The sequence below is a fragment of the Pezoporus wallicus genome, unplaced genomic scaffold, assembly GCF_028554395.1.
Source record: "Pezoporus wallicus isolate ANWC-B61680 ecotype Strahan unplaced genomic scaffold, APGP_CSIRO_Pwel_v1 scaffold_2584, whole genome shotgun sequence".
NCBI lineage: Eukaryota > Metazoa > Chordata > Aves > Psittaciformes > Psittacidae > Pezoporus > Pezoporus wallicus.
This window is the reverse complement of record NW_026642851.1, coordinates 12367323-12385777: the sequence shown is the minus strand read 5'-3', so window position 1 is coordinate 12385777 and position 18455 is coordinate 12367323. Positions and strand designations below refer to the sequence as shown.

The following is an 18455-nucleotide window of genomic DNA, read 5'->3' as shown; positions in this document are numbered from 1 at the left end:
AAAGTAGCAACACTCATGGGAAGTGGAGCTGGGTTATAATTGTGTTGTGTTTGTAAAGTTTACTCCATTAAGGCAATCAAGATTGGATACCCAGTCAGTTTATTGTGCTGTACATTTTTTTGCTAACAGACAGCATTGCTTAAATGCTTTGAATTGTGTAATTTCTTGTTCTGAAGTAGATGTTTTATTAGCACTTAGATAAGTGGTCTAAGAACTGGGCTCTTAAAGGCTATATAAATAGTGAATACGGTCTACTGTAAATGTAAATAACTTGGCTTTTTGGCTTATGAGGTACAAGCATTTAACTTTATTATTTTTCTCATTTACAGTTGCTGAAAAGTAAATGCAGTGTGAGGAGGATTTGGTATCGTGTAGAGGGAGTCATTCCATGACAATAATCTTTCCCTTTGGGGACTGTAGGATTATTTTTTTGAAAATGTATAAATTATACCTGGCCTGTACAGCTCTTCCCCCTTCTACAAATTCTGCTATCTGATTCCCCCCAAAAAACCCAACCTAGAGTGCAATTTTGGCGTCTTGAAAAATGACGTTACTTAAAGTGTAGCTCTGCTCATTACACAGTTTGTCTTTCATGTCTTAAATTTAGTCTGCACTGTGCCAAGCTGAATGTATGTTAAGAAAATCTTATTTTGAGTTTTCTAGCTTAATTTGTGTTCATCTTACTGTCTTAGGGAATGTGCAACAGTGTTTATACTTTCATTTTTATCACTTGTTCACATAACACTACATGTCCCACTGAATTAAAACGGCACTCTACATTACAGTTTCCTCTTGGACTGCTACATAGAGCATTGGAACTAAATCTGTACAGTTTAAGAATACTGAAGTGTGCTTACGACAACTGCCATAAGGCATTGTGATGGCTACACCACAGAACTATAGAGTTCAATATGAACTAGGCTGTTTAACTGTTATCTCATTAAATGCCCATTTATTGGGTTATTTAGAATTAAAAATTGTACAGTAAGAAGAGTAAACCTAAGTTTACTATAAAGACTTTGGCAATGGATTATCCCAGCTGTCCTGTTCCTGATTTTTGCACACAGTACAGTCTTGTAGAGTGAAAACATTCTGCTTCATTCTGATGAGCCTGTCTGTCCATTTATCTGTATCTGTCATGGTTCCCTTTTGCTACTTTACGATAGCAAAATGAGCACCATCTAAAATCTAACTTGATATTCCACTACATACACAGTACTGGAATTTTTGACTAAAATTTTAACTTTCAATTGAAACTATTTTTTTTTCAGCAACTGGCCGATGAATTCAGATCCACTAATAAAGGATACAGCTTTTAAAAACTGATATATCTGTAAATCCCAGGCACATGTGTTTAAAAAAGATACTAAATAAAGTGCTACCCTGAATTGTTTTTGTAATCCATTTGTAAGTAGGTATATGAAATGTCCAAAGTAGTAGTTGTTGAATATTTTTCTTCTCTTTGCAATAAAGTCCTGTAAAGTGGCTAACAACAGGAAGCATGGTTGTTTTTTTGTTTTGAGCTCCAGTACTCCCACTGAGCTGAACTGGGGGTTAAAATTTTATAGTATAATTTGCGTAACTTATTCATAGGGTTTAGCCACTACCATGTTTAGAACAGCTGCCTTCTGGTAGAAATTAGTTGCCAGGTCTTTGAGAAAGAAGGAACTTGGTGTTACTGAAAGCTTTTGATGAGTTTTTCAAAACCAGTCGGTACCACTTGGTGTTCTGGCTTAAATTCTTTGCTGGGAATTCACCAGTTATTGTGGGAACAGTAGAGACTGACTGTTCAGACAGCAAATCACTTTCAACTTTTATATTACAGATAGACAAAATATTTATATTATGATGGAGTGTAGTCAGATTTTAGACCTTGAACCACTTTTTTCTATGTCTACAGTAGTCTGAATTTTTAATAGTTTGATTTTTAAAGGTTGAGTGTGTCAGTTGGAAATCTCACTATTTTGGAGTTTTCAGCTTTTAAGACTGTTTTGTTCATTAAGGCTGCCAAGCACTCCAAACTTGCAGTGGTTTTAGAGCACGATTAAAGACAGCATACTAAGGAGAAAAAAATAAAGGAATAGTAACTATTTTGAATGAAATGACTCATAATGGAAACAGCACTGTACGTTATCTTCCTCAGTATTAACTACAGGTTTTCAGAGCTTCGTTTGTTAATATGCAGTAATATAAAACAAAAACCCCCACTTTCTTTAACATGCATTCAGATGAAGCAGGATTTTTTTTCTCATGGCTGTGAATGGGGGTTTCTTTCCTGTAGGTAATTATCCTGGATTTTGGTGCTGAAAATTGCTGTGTTTAAAAAGTAACTTAAATGGTAACTAGCCTGTAGCTCAGTGTACGTCACCTTTTTGTATTTAAACTTCTTTTTATTTTAAACCTCTTACAAAGTTTACCAAGAACTGCCTCTTACTGTAAAAAAGAAAAAGAAATAAGAAAAACACAACTTCAAAACTTTTTTTGCTTTCTGGTTTGGCTGTCATAGGTCAGCTGGACAGGACAATTACTGCTTTTTTGTAAATGAAATTCTTCAGTCTATACAGAAAACGTTCAACACTGCTGTTTCATCTTGCAGTCTTTGAATGGTTCTTATTTTTATGTTCCTCTAGATCATATTTTTTAAAAGATGGTTTAGGATAGCAACTTGGTGAAATAATATTTATTTCTGGTGAACAACTAAATTATTTACATAATTTAAATGCTGACTTACTACTTTGTGTAACTCTAAATTTGACATGAGGACAAGTCTACCTGTGTAATATGATTAAACTTCTGTACACTTAAGATGCATTAAAACAATTGGTTTGGGGAAGACGCCATATAGTTTTAACTTGCCTGCATGCTGTAAATGTATTTGTGTTTAAATAAAGAGAAGAAAAATCTTTGAACTTTGTGCGTTTATGCAGTCTCCACACCTCCTTATTAAATTGTCTCCATATAATACTGTTCGCTTGATAGGTTTCATGATCAGTTACTTCTGTGTAAACGGTGATCACTTGATGTATGTAACCTCTTACTCCAGTGTTTGTTACAAGGCAAGCTTTCCCCCACACAAATATGAATATTTAAGTCTTAGCCTTCAAAAGACTGTTCATGATAGAAAAAACATACAAACCAAACAGAAAACCAAAAACCCCAACAGCTGATGCCTATAGAAATGTTAGAACTTGATGATAGCTACAGTATATCAGAATTTGAACCCCTTCACTCTGCTGTGTATGCTTCGTGTAGTTCTTAAATATGCCAACTTCATAGCCATTTTTAATGGTGTCTCTTGGTTATACTTTTTTGTTTCTTCTTTATTTTTTAAGCATCAACTTTCACCCTATCTCTCTGGGATCTCTGGCTTAGTATTCAGCTGCTTTTCAAAAACAAAAAAAAAAACACCTGAAAAATAAACCACCCAACCCTGCCTCTCTGAAGCTATGTCTGTACATTTCTTACTGGTTTTGTTTTGGTTTTGTTTTGTTTTTAATAGTTGTACTCCAGAGTAGGCTGAAGTCAGACTGGGGACTGCTGTACTTCTTTCCAGGAGCTGACTCCTTTTAGTGTTTCATTATGAAAGCTGAAGGTGTCAGAGGGTCTCAGTCAGCTAAGCTATCCAGTGTACTGGGAAGAGGAAGAGCTACCTGAAGAAGAAAAATACATGCAAATGAGACTACTGTAATAAAGCATATTTAACTTACTTTTGAAAAGGAAAATAAGATGCTAATATCTATAAAGGTGGAAAAAGGAGTGTTGCACAGCATGGTGTGCCTTGCAAGTTTACCTTATGGCAGTGTACTTCCTGCAGGGTCTGTTGTGCTCTACACAGTTTAGGCACAGCAGTATTGCAGAAAGCAGCTATACCGGTCAGCCATCTTCACCTAAGTTACATAGGAAGTGTTGATAGGCACCTCCAGCAAGTAAGGAGAGCAGTATCGCCCACATTCTTTACATTTCTAATCCACAAACCTGGGCGTGGAAATGACTCAGAGGTGCCCCCAGGTGTGTGTTTCAGCTATTTCCGCGTGTGTCTCGTGAGTAAGAAGTACCTGGGAGCCCATGTCAATTGTAGTCAAATTCAAATTGTGTCCTGCAATTGGAGACAAACACACTTCACAGCTGATAGCACCAGGTAGGCGATACCTAAGAAGCCAGTGGATGTGTGATTTGGCTGTTGTCAGACAAAAAAACTTTCAGCCAACTGAAAAAGTTTGTTAAAAAGTAAATTATCTCAGCAAACTGATGTTATCCTGCCAGCTTATCACCTCCATCAACATGGCCAGTTCCGACTAGCCCCTGGGAGTTGTGCTGCTAAGGCAGGTGTTTTACATGATCAATCAGCATCCAATTAACAGGTATTTGCAGAGTATTTCGTGCCCATTTTTTTCTGAGAGGGTGTAAATGATCCTTTAAATGCTTTTACTGCAAGAAACCATGACAGATCTTAGTCTGCTGCCTAGGAAAGCTGGTTTCAACCACAGTTTACTGCAGGGCCTTCCTGGTTTTAGTGTCAGCCATGTGCAGCAGCCTGGTTTCAAGGTCCTGATTTGTACTGGGGATTTGCCAACCATATGCTGGGTTGTGTCGAAAGAAGCATGACCAGCAGGTCGAGGGAAGTGATTCTTCCCCTCTACTCTGCTCTCATGAGACCCTGCTGGGAGTATGGCGTTCAGGTCTGGGGCCCTCAACACAAGAGGGAAGTGGACCTGCTTGAGGGATTCCAGAGGAGGGTCATGACGATGATCAGGGGGGCTGGAGAACCTCTCCTATGAAGACAGGCTGAGAGAGTTGAGGTTGTTCAGCCTGGGGAAGAGAAGGCCCTGGGGATACCTTAGAGCAGCTTCCAGTGCCTAAAGGGGTCCTACAAGAAAACTGGAAAGGGATTATTTACAAGAGCATGCAGTGACAGGACAATGGCTTTAAACTGGAAGAGAGTGGTTTTAGGTTCAATATAAGGAAGAAATTCTTAATGTAAGGGTGGTGAGACACTGGCACAGGTTGCCCAAAGAAGCTGTGGATGCCCCATCCCTGGCAATGTTCAAGGCCATATCATACTGGTGAGCCTACAAGGCCATGAAAAAGGGTGAGCCACACTTGTTGTGTCACTGCTTGGGGCAGTAAAACCAGGATTGTCCAGCTAGGGTTAAATAACTATTTATGATACGCAGAGCTTGTTATTAACAACCAGAAGCCAACCTGCCCCAGGCAAGCACCTTCTGTGGGTTCTTCATTGACCCCGGACCTCACGGATGTGACAGAGAGAGGGCAGGGCTGCTGGGGGAAAAGGAATCCAGTGGTTGAAGCTGACGGATCATCAAGCCCCTGCTCTCTCCCTTGGTCTGTGCCTCCTTTCTGCCATCGATCCGCAATTCTAGCCCTGCAGCGCTGTGGCAGCCGCAGAGGGAGCAGCCCGCTGCGCTCTGAGTGCCCCGCGGCCGGGGAGAGCCTCCTTCCCCTCCTCACGGCCCGCCAAGGCGGTCAGGCGCCGCTAGGGGTCACCGTGCTCTCGCGCGCGGGCTCGGTCGGGGTCCTGCGAAGAGCCGTTGTGTGGACCCGCGGCCTCAGTCGCCTCAATGGGAGACAGCGCCGTTTGCGTTGATCAGCTCGCGGCTCTGTGAGCAGCGCGTTGCCGCGTGTGCTCCTCTGCCCCTCTGCCCCGCCAGAGAGCTGCGGTTCCTCGCACCGACCACCTAGCAGGCAGACAGCTGCAGGCAGCTGTCCCCTCAGAGGGCTGAAGCTTTGCCGGCTTCCTTCAAGCTGCCGGGTGGTTTTCTTCCTTTAAACGTGTTTATGTTTTCTACAGGCCCTTCCCACCCCACAGACCTCTTCCCCATCTCTGAACTTGGAGGGGACACTTCCACGGGTAACAGAAAAGCCAAGTACGTAAGAACACTAATGGCTCTGGGCCTGCTGTCCCTGCTCTCCTGGTGTACCTCAGTGGGCTGTTAGCCTTTTCCTCACGTTTTTGGCCTGTAGAGAGCTTTGTGCCCTCTGCAGCCCTGTCCTTTGTTGCAGAGCTCAGTGCAGAGGCTCACAGCCTGTCCTTGTACATCCACCTGCCTACCTGTAGGGAGAAACCAGATGGATTTCCTTCAGGTGCTGTGCCACTGAGGACTCCCCTGATGTGTAACCTTCATGAAGTCACTTAAGTAAAAACTGTGGAATTCATACTTATGCTAAACACACAATCAGCTCTACTGCCACCATAGAATCATAGAATCACAGAATGGTAAGGGTTGAAAAGGACCTTAAGATCATCTAGTTCCAACCCCCTGCCACTCAACCAGGTTGCTCAAAGCCCCATCCAACCCGGCCTTGAACACTGCCAGAGATGGAGAATTTACAGCTTCCCTGGTGTCCTGGGTTCAGCAGTAGCAGTCATGTTTTTTCCTTTGTGTTAACTGGTGCAGTGCTGTGTTTTGACTTCTAGTTTGAGAGCAGCGTTGGTGAAGCCGATGTTTTCGGTTGTTGCTAAGTGATGTTTACCCTGACCAAGGACTCTGTGAGGCTCATGCTCTGCCAGGGAGGAGGGGAAGCTGTGAGGAAGCAGAGACGGGGCGCCTGACCCGGGCTAGCCGGGGAGGTATTCCATACCACAGCACGTCATGCCCGGGGTGGGGGGTAACTGAGAGTTACCCGGAAGGACAGGGGCTTCCGGGTGGAACTCGTTTTCTTGGCCGGTGGTATCGTATTCTCTTCCCTTGTTATTTTCCCTTATCATTGTTTTAGCTGATAGTAGCAGTGGTGATTTGTTGCTGGACTGTTCTTGTCTCAACCCGTAGGAGTTGCACTCTCTCGATCCTCCTCCCCGTTCCTCCGGGAGCGGGGAAGGGGAGAGCCCCGGTGCAGGGGGGGGGGAGACGGACACGGACCTTGATTGTTGTTAGCTCGGCACCACTCACTGGGAGTGAGTGAACAAGTTACCTGACTGGGTTTAAACCACGACAGTTCTTTTTTGGCGCCCAACGTGGGGCACGAGGGGTTGAGATAAGAACAGATCTGACTGGATTGATAGTCACTCGTCACAATGCTGATTTATTGGCTCTCAAGGTTTTTCCTCTTGATCTCACAGTTTCAGTATACCATATCTTACGTCCATCCGGTATTGGCTGTATTAGTGTTTTTCAAGTGTGGGGCTTGGGCTAAGGTTTTTATCCCATTGTGCTTTATGGCAATGGCTTGTAATACGGGCGGGCTCCAGCAGCAGGGCGGGACGGACGTGGCCGTGGACTTGTACCTGGCCGTCCGGCTGCTCTTCACCGTCCTGGCCCTCGCCCTACTCTCCATCTTCGTGAGGCTGCGGGGAGCTGAGGGGGAGCGGTCCCGGGAGCCGGCGGCTGCTGAAGCGGCCCGGGAGAGCGGCCCCGGGGACCAAGCGGCGGCGGGAGCGGGGCCGGAGGCCGCCAGGGGACGGCTGCCGGTGGAGGAGGCCGGGGCGGTCGAGGAGCAGAAGGAAGCGGCTGCCGAGCAGCGGGATAAGGCGGCGGAGGAGCCGAGCCCCGCGGAAGAGCCGAGCCCCGCGGAGGAGCCCAGCCCCGCGACGGCCGAGAGCATTCCCCGGCAGCCACCCGCCGAGCCCCAGGAGGATGCAGGAGACCACGCAGCACTTCCCAGCAAGGCAGAGGAGGAAGAGCTGGACTCAGGAAAAGAGAAGCCGGTGGTGGGAGAGCCGGCAAGCACAGCAGCTACACCAGCCCCAGTGACAAGCACAGCAGCATCGTTTGAGAGTTCTGAAGGCTCTGAATGGCCTTTGGGTATCCCTGGGACCTGCCTGCTGATTGTGATGGGGATCAGCATGTTGGCACACACACAGGCTGTGTTCTACCCACAACCATTTTGTCTGATCTCAAAGTTAAGCAGAGTCAGGTTTGGGTCTTGTCTGGGGTTAGACAACAATATAGGGGGACCAAGAGATTTTCCCCAAGGCTGGACAGTCATGAGTGGCAGGGTGTGTGGGACAGTATGGGCAAGTATCTAGTCCACTGGGCCCCTCCAGTGCTTTGGAAGCGTCGGAGATGGAAGGCAGCTGTATGGAGTCCCCAGCAACAAGCTGCAGAAACTGCTTAAGGGGACAGTGAATTATTTTAAGCCTGGTCAGGCCATCAGAGCAGAGATGCAACACAGAGATGGACTCATGATCGAGGGGTGGACTTAACAATTGACACTATTGCCCAGGTTATTCATGAGTGTGAAACATGTGCTGCAATTAAACAAGCCAAGCGGTTAAAGCCTCTTTGGTATGGAGGACGATGGTTGAAGTATAAATATGGGGAGGCCTGGCAGATTGACTATATCACACTGCCACCAACCCGCCAAGGCAAGCGCCATGTGCTTACCATGGTGGAAGCAACCACCGGGTGGCTGGAAACATACGCTGTGCCCCATGCCACTGCCCGGAACACTATCCTGGGCCTTGAGAAACAGATTTTGTGGCGACACGGCACCCCAGAGAGAATTGAATCAGACAATGGGACTCATTTCCGAAATAACCTTATAGATATTTGGGCCAAAGAGCATGGCATTGAGTGGGTATATCACATCCCCTACCATGCACCAGCCTCTGGGAAAATCGAACGGTACAATGGGCTGTTAAAAACTACACTGAGAGCGATGGGTGGGGGAACTTTCAAGCATTGGGATACACATTTACCAAAGGCCACCTGGTTGGTCAACACCAGAGGATCTGCCAACAGGGCTGGCCCAGCCCAGTCAGAACTTTTACATATTGTAGAGGGGGACAAAGTTCCTGTGGTGCATATGAAGAATTTGCTGGGGAAGACAGTCTGGGTTATTCCTGCTTCAGGTAAAGGCAAACCCACTCGTGGGATTGCTTTTGCTCAGGGACCTGGATATACTTGGTGGGTAATGCGGGAAGATGGGGAAGTCCGATGTATACCTCAAGGGGATTTGATTTTAGGGGAAAACAGCCAGTGAACTCAATTGTATACTGTTGCCTGCTGTGTAATGCTTTTATAGCCCATCAACTAGATGTCTCCAGGTCACCAGCGACTGGCCCTGACTTCCCTCCAGCCATCATCCCAACAGAGAATGAACTTGGAACATCATGGACCGAATGGACTCGGCAGCATTATAGGGATTGGTCCATGCACTAAGAAAATGATTTTTTTTCCTCTTGGTCTGTATGTATATGGATGTATATATGTGGGAGAGCGATGGTGTATTGAAAATGTGGGATCTGAGCACGACGTGAATGGTATGGAATAAGGGGTGGATAATGTCCTGGGTTCAGCAGTAGCAGTCATGTTTTTTCCTTTGTGTTAACTGGTGCAGTGCTGTGTTTTGACTTCTAGTTTGAGAGCAGCGTTGGTGAAGCCGATGTTTTCGGTTGTTGCTAAGTGATGTTTACCCTGACCAAGGACTCTGTGAGGCTCATGCTCTGCCAGGGAGGAGGGGAAGCTGTGAGGAAGCAGAGACGGGGCGCCTGACCCGGGCTAGCCGGGGAGGTATTCCATACCACAGCACGTCATGCCCGGGGTGGGGGGTAACTGAGAGTTACCCGGAAGGACAGGGGCTTCCGGGTGGAACTCGTTTTCTTGGCCGGTGGTATCGTATTCTCTTCCCTTGTTATTTTCCCTTATCATTGTTTTAGCTGATAGTAGCGGTGGTGATTTGTTGCTGGACTGTTCTTGTCTCAACCCGTAGGAGTTGCACTCTCTCGATCCTCCTCCCCGTTCCTCCGGGAGCGGGGAAGGGGAGAGCCCCGGTGCAGGGGGGGGGGGAGACGGACACGGACCTTGATTGTTGTTAGCTCGGCACCACTCACTGGGAGTGAGTGAACAAGTTACCTGACTGGGTTTAAACCACGACACCTGGGCAACCCATTCCAGTGCCTCACCACCCTCACAGAAAAGAACTTCCTCCTTACATCCAATCTAAACTTCCCCTGTTTAAGTTTTAACCCGTTACCCCTTGTCCTATCACTACAGTCCCTAATGAAGAGTCCCTCCCCAGCATCCCTATAGCCCCATTTCAGATACTGGAAGGCTGCTATGAGGTCTCCACGCACCCTTCTCTTCTCCAGGCTGAACAGCCCCAGCTTTCTCAGCCTGACTTCATACGGGAGGTGCTCCAGCCCCCTGATCGTCCTCGTGGGCCTTCTCTATACTTGTTCCAACAGTTCCATGTCCTTTTTATGTTGAGGACACCAGAACTGCACACAATACTCCAAGTGAGGTCTCACGAGAGCAGAAAGGGAGGATCACCTCCTCCAACTTGCTGGTCACGCTCCTTTTGATGATGCCCAGGATACAGCTGATCATGCAGAACAAGAGCCATTTGTCACAAAGAAGTGCAGATCCTCTGTGCATCTTTCTATATCATGATATGTAAAGTGGTGACTATAAAACTTCTGTTCCACAGAGCTGCATTTTACTGAATCGTGACATAAAAATATTGTGAAAAGCTGCATATTATATTTCTGAATAAGTACAAAAATATTCTCCTAGGCATTTTCCACTCTTTCATTTAAACATATTTTTTTTTCAGGGAGGTACATGGAAATGTCACAAAATTTGATATCTTCGTTTGAACTGTAAAATAGTGGTATAAGATGCAAAAAGTCAGACCTGTGCAGTGGGTGAATCATTATCAAATCCATTCATTGGTGAAGCTTTGAGACATTTTTGTATTTTTCTCTTATTTCCAGCTGACTTGTCTCCATTGATCTACAGACACTTGAGCAGCACGGGAGAGGCGGGAAGAGTCATTCCTGATGAGAAACGGATTTTTTCCCCCCGCGCTCATTATTGTAGAGGACTGTCAGTTTCCCTTGGCAGCCCGTACAATGGGTTTGCTCTCTAATAAATGCAGATAGCATTAAATTAATGTTTCATTCCCATGGTGACAAAGAGTGGCATCCAGTTCCAGCACAGGATAATTCAATGACAATATGGCCACAAACAACTGCCTTGCCTGTTATGGGCTAATCAGAGATGCAGGCTGTTTGAATTTGACTCAAAGCATCCACGTAGCTTGGAGTGAGTTTATTAATCTGGAGACACACTGGTGAAAATGAGCTAGGAACCTGGAAATGAGAGAATATGCATAAAAAAGAGCCAAAGCACATAAAAATAAGCATAAAAGTGTGAGTCAGTTTTCATTAAAATTTTCCTTCTACTCTTCACCCAGTTCTAACTGAAACCTGTGCAGGAGCTGTCAGTGGAGGAGACCTGCATCCACACCTGCATGCAGGAGTGTAAGTACGTGGATCCTTGGTTTGTATGCTTGCTTAATGAAGCCGGTAGAGATCAGGCTGCCAGACAGGAAAATGGTGCAGCTTGGCTTTGTTGTGCTCTTTGGGCAGAGTTTGGCCACGTGTAAAAGCTGCAGAGAACCAGCCCCAGAGGTATGTGGGAACTGTTACATGAAAGAGCTCCAACAGACAAGCAGATCCACAGCAGAGAGACTCTAAAGGCTGTTGAAGGCTGAAGAGTGACCAGAGCCTTGCAGCACTCTGCCGTGCTACTGGGAAGGGAGCTGCTGGCGCTCAGGGAAGACCTAGCTCTGGGGCTCCTCTCTTTTCTTCTCCTCTGCTGCTTTTGTCCCCTTTTGCTGGATGCGTAGCTGATGGGCTTTCATTAGGCTCAACAGTGAATGCATCTTTCTTTTGAATTTATAATATACATGGGTAGATACTCTGCAGGGAACAAGACACTGACCTCTTTTAGGCAACTTGTAAAGAAGGAGAGATTTTGCAAGGACAAGGAATTCAGCCTTCATTATTATGACTTGCCCAGGGTTATGTTCTGCACATCAGCAGTTCTGAAGGAGAGGAAGGACCAGCAGCAGAGGGTTCCCCTTTTGCTTGTGTTCAGCTTTACATGCTGCATGTTTCTGAATGCCTATTTTGCTTCATGTGTTCTCTGTGTGAGCTTGGGATAAAATCTTATGTGTACTAGTTGCTTTTTTTCTTTTCATCAGATTAGTTATTTAAAAGCCTCTCATTCATGTTCCCTAGAATTATTCTAAAGATTCTCATTACACTTGTTTTTTTTCTTAATGAAAGCTCTTGGAGCCACATCTGGCATATCTTATTGATCATAATCTCATGGCTGGAAACTCATCTTGGTAACTATAGCAACAGAATTTTTTATGTTTTTTTCTTCAAATGCCAACATAATCCCACCAAAATTATAATAAGGGGGAGCAGATAATTTAAATTACCAAGTAGCCAATATCCTTTTTTCTGTAATCAATTCTGAGTTTACTACTTTGATACAGTAAACAATGGATAGGAACAAAATCTTTTGACAGTTGTATCTGCTGTGGAAGCTCATGAAAGAGAATGACATGGATGAAAATGGTGTCTCAAGAGTCCTTTTTGCTGGCCATGCATTTCTGCTACACTCCAGTGGGTTGCAGGTGTCACAGGCAGACCAAGGCATGAACTCCAGAGAAGGGGCACCTGGGAGCATGTATTTGCAGCCCTCACTCTGCTCGACAAGAAGCCAGGCAGGGGTCTTAAACACTGCCCATGGCAGCTCTTGGGGGGCTAGAAGCATTCTCAAAATGTGCCTAAGGGTTAAGGTGAAGTGATATAGACAGAAATTATAACTTTCTGTAAGTGCATCCTGATGCCTAAAGACTCCTTTATGGAGGTTGGCACCAACGTGTTCTTATTGGCGATTTTCTCAGGCACAAGTCACCTCTGAACCAGGAGACCTGCAGGAAACCTGGCCTGCATTGCGAGACTGCTCTTCTCTCTGCTTCCAGCTCCCCTGTACAGCTCTGAGAGCATTTGGGTCAGTGTTTCTTCATCATGTGTAATAGCGGCATCCTGCTAGCACTTGAAAATGGAGATGCTGGGACAGTCAAATAAAGCAGTGGGTGGATGCTGTTGCCTCCCTTGCTTTCCCTTAGGGCTTTCCAGCAAGGCAAGCTGAGAACCACCCTGAGCCTCCAGCCAGAGCAGAAAGTCAGATCCAGCTGCAGCTGCCTGCCTTTTTCAGGTCTGCAAGAAACTACATATGGCTACAAACAGTATTTCTAAAAAATTCCCAGAGTTTCAATCTTTGGCATCATCTGAGGGCTCTCCTGCTCTAAATATCACCTATTTGACCCCTACTTCTATGTAGTCCTCCTCCCCACAGCCCCACAGCAATGCGGTGCAAGGCTTTCCCTGCAGATGCCCTTTCCACCCAAGAAGCCCCATAGAACAGCCTCTTTATCCTGCTCAAAACCCAGGCTGGGTTGGTGGTCTTTTTCCAGCGTCTTCCCTGGGTTATGTTAAATGTCCATCCATCCCAGTGGATGGCCGTGGCTGGGTGCAAGTGGCCACTTATCTCCTGCTGCAGCCCTGGCATTTTTTCCCTGTGCAGATGATGCAGCCGCTCATGCGTGTTAATGCCAGTGCCAGGTCATTGAGCGGGAACAAGGCAAGGATTGTTCCTCCAGAGTTCAGGGGAAAGCTGGAACACAAGGCTCGAGGAGGAGAGAGAAAAGATGCACCATCCCATCCCAGAGAGCAGCACAGGGTGTACTGTGTCTCTGTTTTACTGTGGGTGATACCAAGGTCTGATTGCTGGAAGAGATGCTTGTGGCTGCTGAGTAAAAGTGTGAGTTGGCACAGGTTGGCGCTGACTTGGTGAAACATGTTTCCCTGTGCTGCACCCGGAGAGCACCCTGGGAAAGGAGATAACCATCAGCAAAATATGTAGCTATGGTGCTGCCAGGGATTTGATGCAGCAAAAATACTTCTGCTGTTACCAGATTCTGCTGGTTGAAGTGTACCTCCCTGCTGGTGCAGGTCCCTTGCTGCTTTAATGCTTAGAAATTCAGGAGACGAGGTGGTGGGTACAACATCAGTGGGAAGGACCAGTCTGCCATGTGGTTAAGGATGGGATCCATGGTGCTTTGCTTCGAGTTAAGCTGATCAAGTGCATTGCTGTAAAGAGTCTGCAATTTTATATGGTGAGAGCAGAAACAGGAAAGTACAACCCTAAGAGCAGACAAAACAAATGTGCCTGAAAAGAATGTCAAAGACAAAAGTTCTCCTGTGGTTGGGGGAATCTCAAGGGACTTCTTCAGAGAAGAGGGTGTTGGGCTGGAAAAGACCAAATGTTTATCTAGCTTTTCTTTCCTCAATTTCATTTTTCCCTGCTCCTACATTTCCTGAATGCTATCTCAGGAAAAGACTTTCACCTTAAGCATATATTTTATTGCATTAGCACATGTTAAGGCCTTTAACAGAGCAAAGCTGGAAGAGTTTGCCTGGTGCTGCTGCTAACAACAGGCAACGTCATTGATAGGATCATCAACAGAAAATTCAGCATCTACTGGGAAGTTCTGAACTAATACAGACCTCAGAAAAGATTAATGAGGTTGCCTTTAATTTTAATCCCTGTTGTATCTTTATAGCAGTGCAGAAGATTACACACCACCACACATATCTAAGAGGAGCCTCAGAACACATTGTAACCCAGCATTTACATGTAGTCACAGCAACCTGCCCTGACCCTGTAAGGATCTAGTTCTGTTACCTCCTGCTTTTCCACACCCCCAGTCATCAAAGTCCCTACATGTCTGTCACCTGCCAGGCCAATGCAGCCAGGGAGAAGGGACATGCTGACACCTTGTACACCCAGATTAAGAAGTCTTGGTGACAGTGAATGTGCTGCAGGGAATGTTTTGGCATTTGATATTCAATAACTATTGGAGTGAGGATGGGAAAGGCCTTTTTGACCTCTGCTGACACACAGTGACCTCTGAGGCCAGAGGCTCTTGCTGATTTGACTCAAGAAGTATTTATGGACTCGGTACAAAAGAGGGAGAGTTTTCACATGTGGAGCTGAGAGGGCATCGAGAGCCTGCAGCTCCTCCTGGGCATTGGAAGGGGCTGGATCAGGGCTTCCCACATCTTGGCTGACTATTTTAACCACTAAACCAGTGGGTGAAAGTAGCAGCAATGAAAACCAAACCCAACACCTTAATGAACCAAAAGAGAAAGTCATGATTCATATATGGGTCTACAGAGAGGATTTCCTACTCCCACTTCCTGTATGCCTTCAAAGAACTGAAAAAAACTCACCTTGGTTTGGTTTTTGGTGTTTTTTTTTGTTTGTTTGTTGTTTTTTTTGTTAAAATGAGATTAGAAAGAATATTTGCAAAGAGTGTTTAAGCCCTCATGGAAGTGGGCCTGTGCTCTGCCCTCCCCAGCAGTTTTTCCAACAGCTGCCTGGGGCAGGCTCCACTCCCTGTACTGGCTTTTCATCTTGCCGGGAGGTACCTGCCTCTTCTAGATCCCCTGTGTAACTGAGGTGTTACAAATGCTAGTTGAAAAGTTAAATAAGTAACAGGGTGTAACTGCAGCCTAAATAATCCCTGTGACTCCAGTCCCTGTTTGTAGCTAGTAATCTGTGACGATTGTAGCAGGACTGTTTTCTAGGCTGGGAGGGTGAAAATGCCAGCTAGAGGAGAGCAGTGTATTTAGATGAGGAGTTCGGTTTATCTGCTGAATACATTGCTGATATGATCATTTGTATTTGACTCAGTCAGCATTCATTTAATACACATGTATTAACAAATACTCATTAAAGTCAGATACATGCTGGCTACTGTCTAATAGACCAAAAACTTCAGGCTACTCACATCACTACCCGATGTATGCAGTATTTAGGCATATATATATTATATAATATATATTCAGGCATATACATATATAGGAAAAAAACACCATATGTATTTACACATATGTGTGTGAATGTATGCATATATATATGTATGTATGTTTGGATTTCTTATTCCCCAAGACACTTAACGTTCTGCTGATCCTTTGATACAGAGGCAGCCTTGTGGATGCTTTCCAGCTGAAATGACCTAATTCAGTTTACGCTGTGAGTGTGGGGTTAGGCAGGGCTGTTCTGTGCCGTGCGTACAGCCCAAACCCGCACAGCCTGAGGTCAGTGGCAGCCCCACCAGTGCCTGGGAGGCTGCAGCCAGAGTTCATCCCTCTCCAAAGAGCAGAGCAGCTGCAAGTGAGCATCCCTCTGGCCAGAGGGCAAGGAGCAGCTACTCTGCCCCAGGAGGGCATTAGCTGCATAAACCAGCTCTGTGTGTATCAGGCCTGGTGCCAAGTGTCAGACAAGCTCATGGTTTATTTAATACAGCTGCTTCTTAAGCAGAGCCTGAGCCTGTGCTGTGGGCTCCTTGCTGTGAACTTGCTGCCCACTTCATGGAGCGCAGTGAACATTTGTTAAGGAGTACACAGCACCCTGAAAATGCAGAGTGTCATCCTTTTGATGCATCAAAAGGAGCATGGCCAGCAGATTGAGGGAGGGGATTCTCTTCTACTCTGCTCTCATGAGACCCCACCTGGAGTACTGCATTCAGCTCTGGGACCCCCAATACAAGAAGGACGTGGACCTGCTTGAGGGAGTACAGAGGAAGGCCATGAAGATTATTAGAGGTTTGGATTATGAGAGAGTCGGTCTTTTTCAGCCTTGAGAAGAGAAGGCTTAGGGGAGACCTTATAACAGTCTTCCAGTATCTAAAGGGGGGCCTACAGAAAATCTGGAGAGGGACTTTTTACAGAGGCATGTAGTGATAGGAAAAGGAGAATGGCTTTAAACTGAAAGAGAATAGATTTAGATTAGATATTCATAAGAAATTCTTTACTATGAGGGTGGTGAGGCACTGGAACAGGTTGCCCAGAGAAGCTATAGCTGCTCTGTCCATGGCAGTGTTTGAGGCCAGGCTCATGGGGGTTTGAGCAATCTGGTCTAGTGGGAGGTGTCCCTGCCCATGTCAGGGGGGTTGGAGCTGGATGATCTTTAAGGTCTCTTCAAACCCAAATTATTCTGTGATTCTAACAGTGTGGCTGGTCATACGGCATTGCTCACAGCAGCAATGCACTGGCTGCTCATGCCATCAGAGTGAGGGGGCAGCCAGGAGTTCAGGCACCTTGCTGTCAGATAACATCAGTGGGTGCTGCCACTTCTGCACCAGGGCAGCTGCTTGCTGTCATCTCACTTTCTGCACAAGTATCCCCAGAGCATCAGTAAAGTGCAAGATCTTGTCCTGTACTCAGATTTACTTGGAAAAATATATGTCACTTCATATTGGCTCACTCTGCAATGCAACTAATACTTTTCAAACAGCTGCAGGTCTCTCTTATCCTCTGAAATATTCTTGTGGGGGAGTGACATGGAATATTTTCTCCTCAAATATTATTTTCATTTTATGTGTGTACTAATGCATGTGCAATACTGTCACTGAGATTACCCCAGACTGTCACAAGTTGGAGACTATGTACCATTTGTTTCTACAATGGCACTTCTTACTGCTAGTATTTTAAACTATTTTTTAAAGATGAAAAGCAGAAACAAATATTGGAAAAGTCTTTCTTGAGACAGGAAAAGCAGCTTCTAAGGGAAAACCATTCTTATTGCTCTTAGTTTATGAAAGACTTAAAGGAGGTCAGACTTCTTTCCTGTGTAAAGGAATGGGGGTAACAGAATGATTTTCTGAAAGACTCACAGTATGTTACCTGCAGAGGTAGAATATAAATTATTAATTAAGCATTAAATAATTAATGTTAACAACTAAGGGGTTGATGGAGGGAAGGGGGTGGTAGGGCTATGTTCAGACTAAAGCACCTTGCTGTTACTCTGCCTCTTAAACTGCCCTGAAACAGATTTATACAACATCTTGCCTCTGCCTGTACAGCCTGTTCAGCTGCACTAGCTGAGCTGTGCCCTGGCCCTTCCTCTGTCCCCTTGCAAGGGGAGCAGGCCTTCGCCCACAGAAAAAGGAATACTAAAAGGAAAACAACACAACTCCCAAACCTCTGAAGAGGGTACTGTGCTTTGAAGGGAGCCAGCCTGTTCACTCGCTCCCCAGTGACTAATAGCTTTGGTGGCTGTGAGCAGCATCCCTGGCATGAACCTGAAGCAGGATATTGGTGGATGCCATGGGCAGCTGTGGACATGTTTAGACTAAATGGGAGGTTTGGGTCTCAAATAGCAAGGCTGTGGCACACATCACCATTCCTGCAGCAAAACAGGCATGTACCAGATTCAACAAGTACCAGGTACTCGACAGGAATGTTGTGTTTGCTTTGCAGGCACTTCTTGAGTGCTCCTTGCTGTTGCTGACAGTGACCAAAGCATCAAGAGGCCCATAACCTTAGTTGCCTGATGGCTGGGTAACTCCTGAGGTGTGTGAGGCAGTGTTCAGCATGAAGGAGCCTGTGACAGTGGGGTGCTGCCAGGAGCAGTGACTCAGAGCAGAGTGCTGACCTCCCGAAGACATCTGGCCATCACTGAGCTGCTGCATGCGGATGTGTACCAGCTGCCATGCTCCTTCCTGAAGGAGCCTCTGCTGCCGCTCCTCTTTGAAAGTGATGAAATTAGCTGGTTGGAAGGACTATTATTCATAGTCATATTTCACTAGGTAAGCCTCCAAGGTGAGTGTTATGCCAGGGAAGGTGCAAG

General features: G+C 45.8%; 1 protein-coding gene across 2 annotated transcripts in view; it reads left to right on the top strand.

Moving 5' to 3' along the window:
- The window catches only part of KIF5B (kinesin family member 5B), a 33260-nt gene extending 30351 nt beyond the window's left edge, over positions 1 to 2909 (top strand). For both annotated transcript variants that reach the window (XM_057432853.1, XM_057432852.1), the window contains exon 26: positions 330 to 2909. In XM_057432853.1, the coding sequence (XP_057288836.1) occupies positions 330 to 336 (7 nt within the window). In that variant the 3' untranslated portion in view covers positions 337 to 2909. The remainder of the gene's footprint in view (positions 1 to 329) is intronic.
- Positions 2910 to 18455: the final 15546 nt, after the last annotated feature.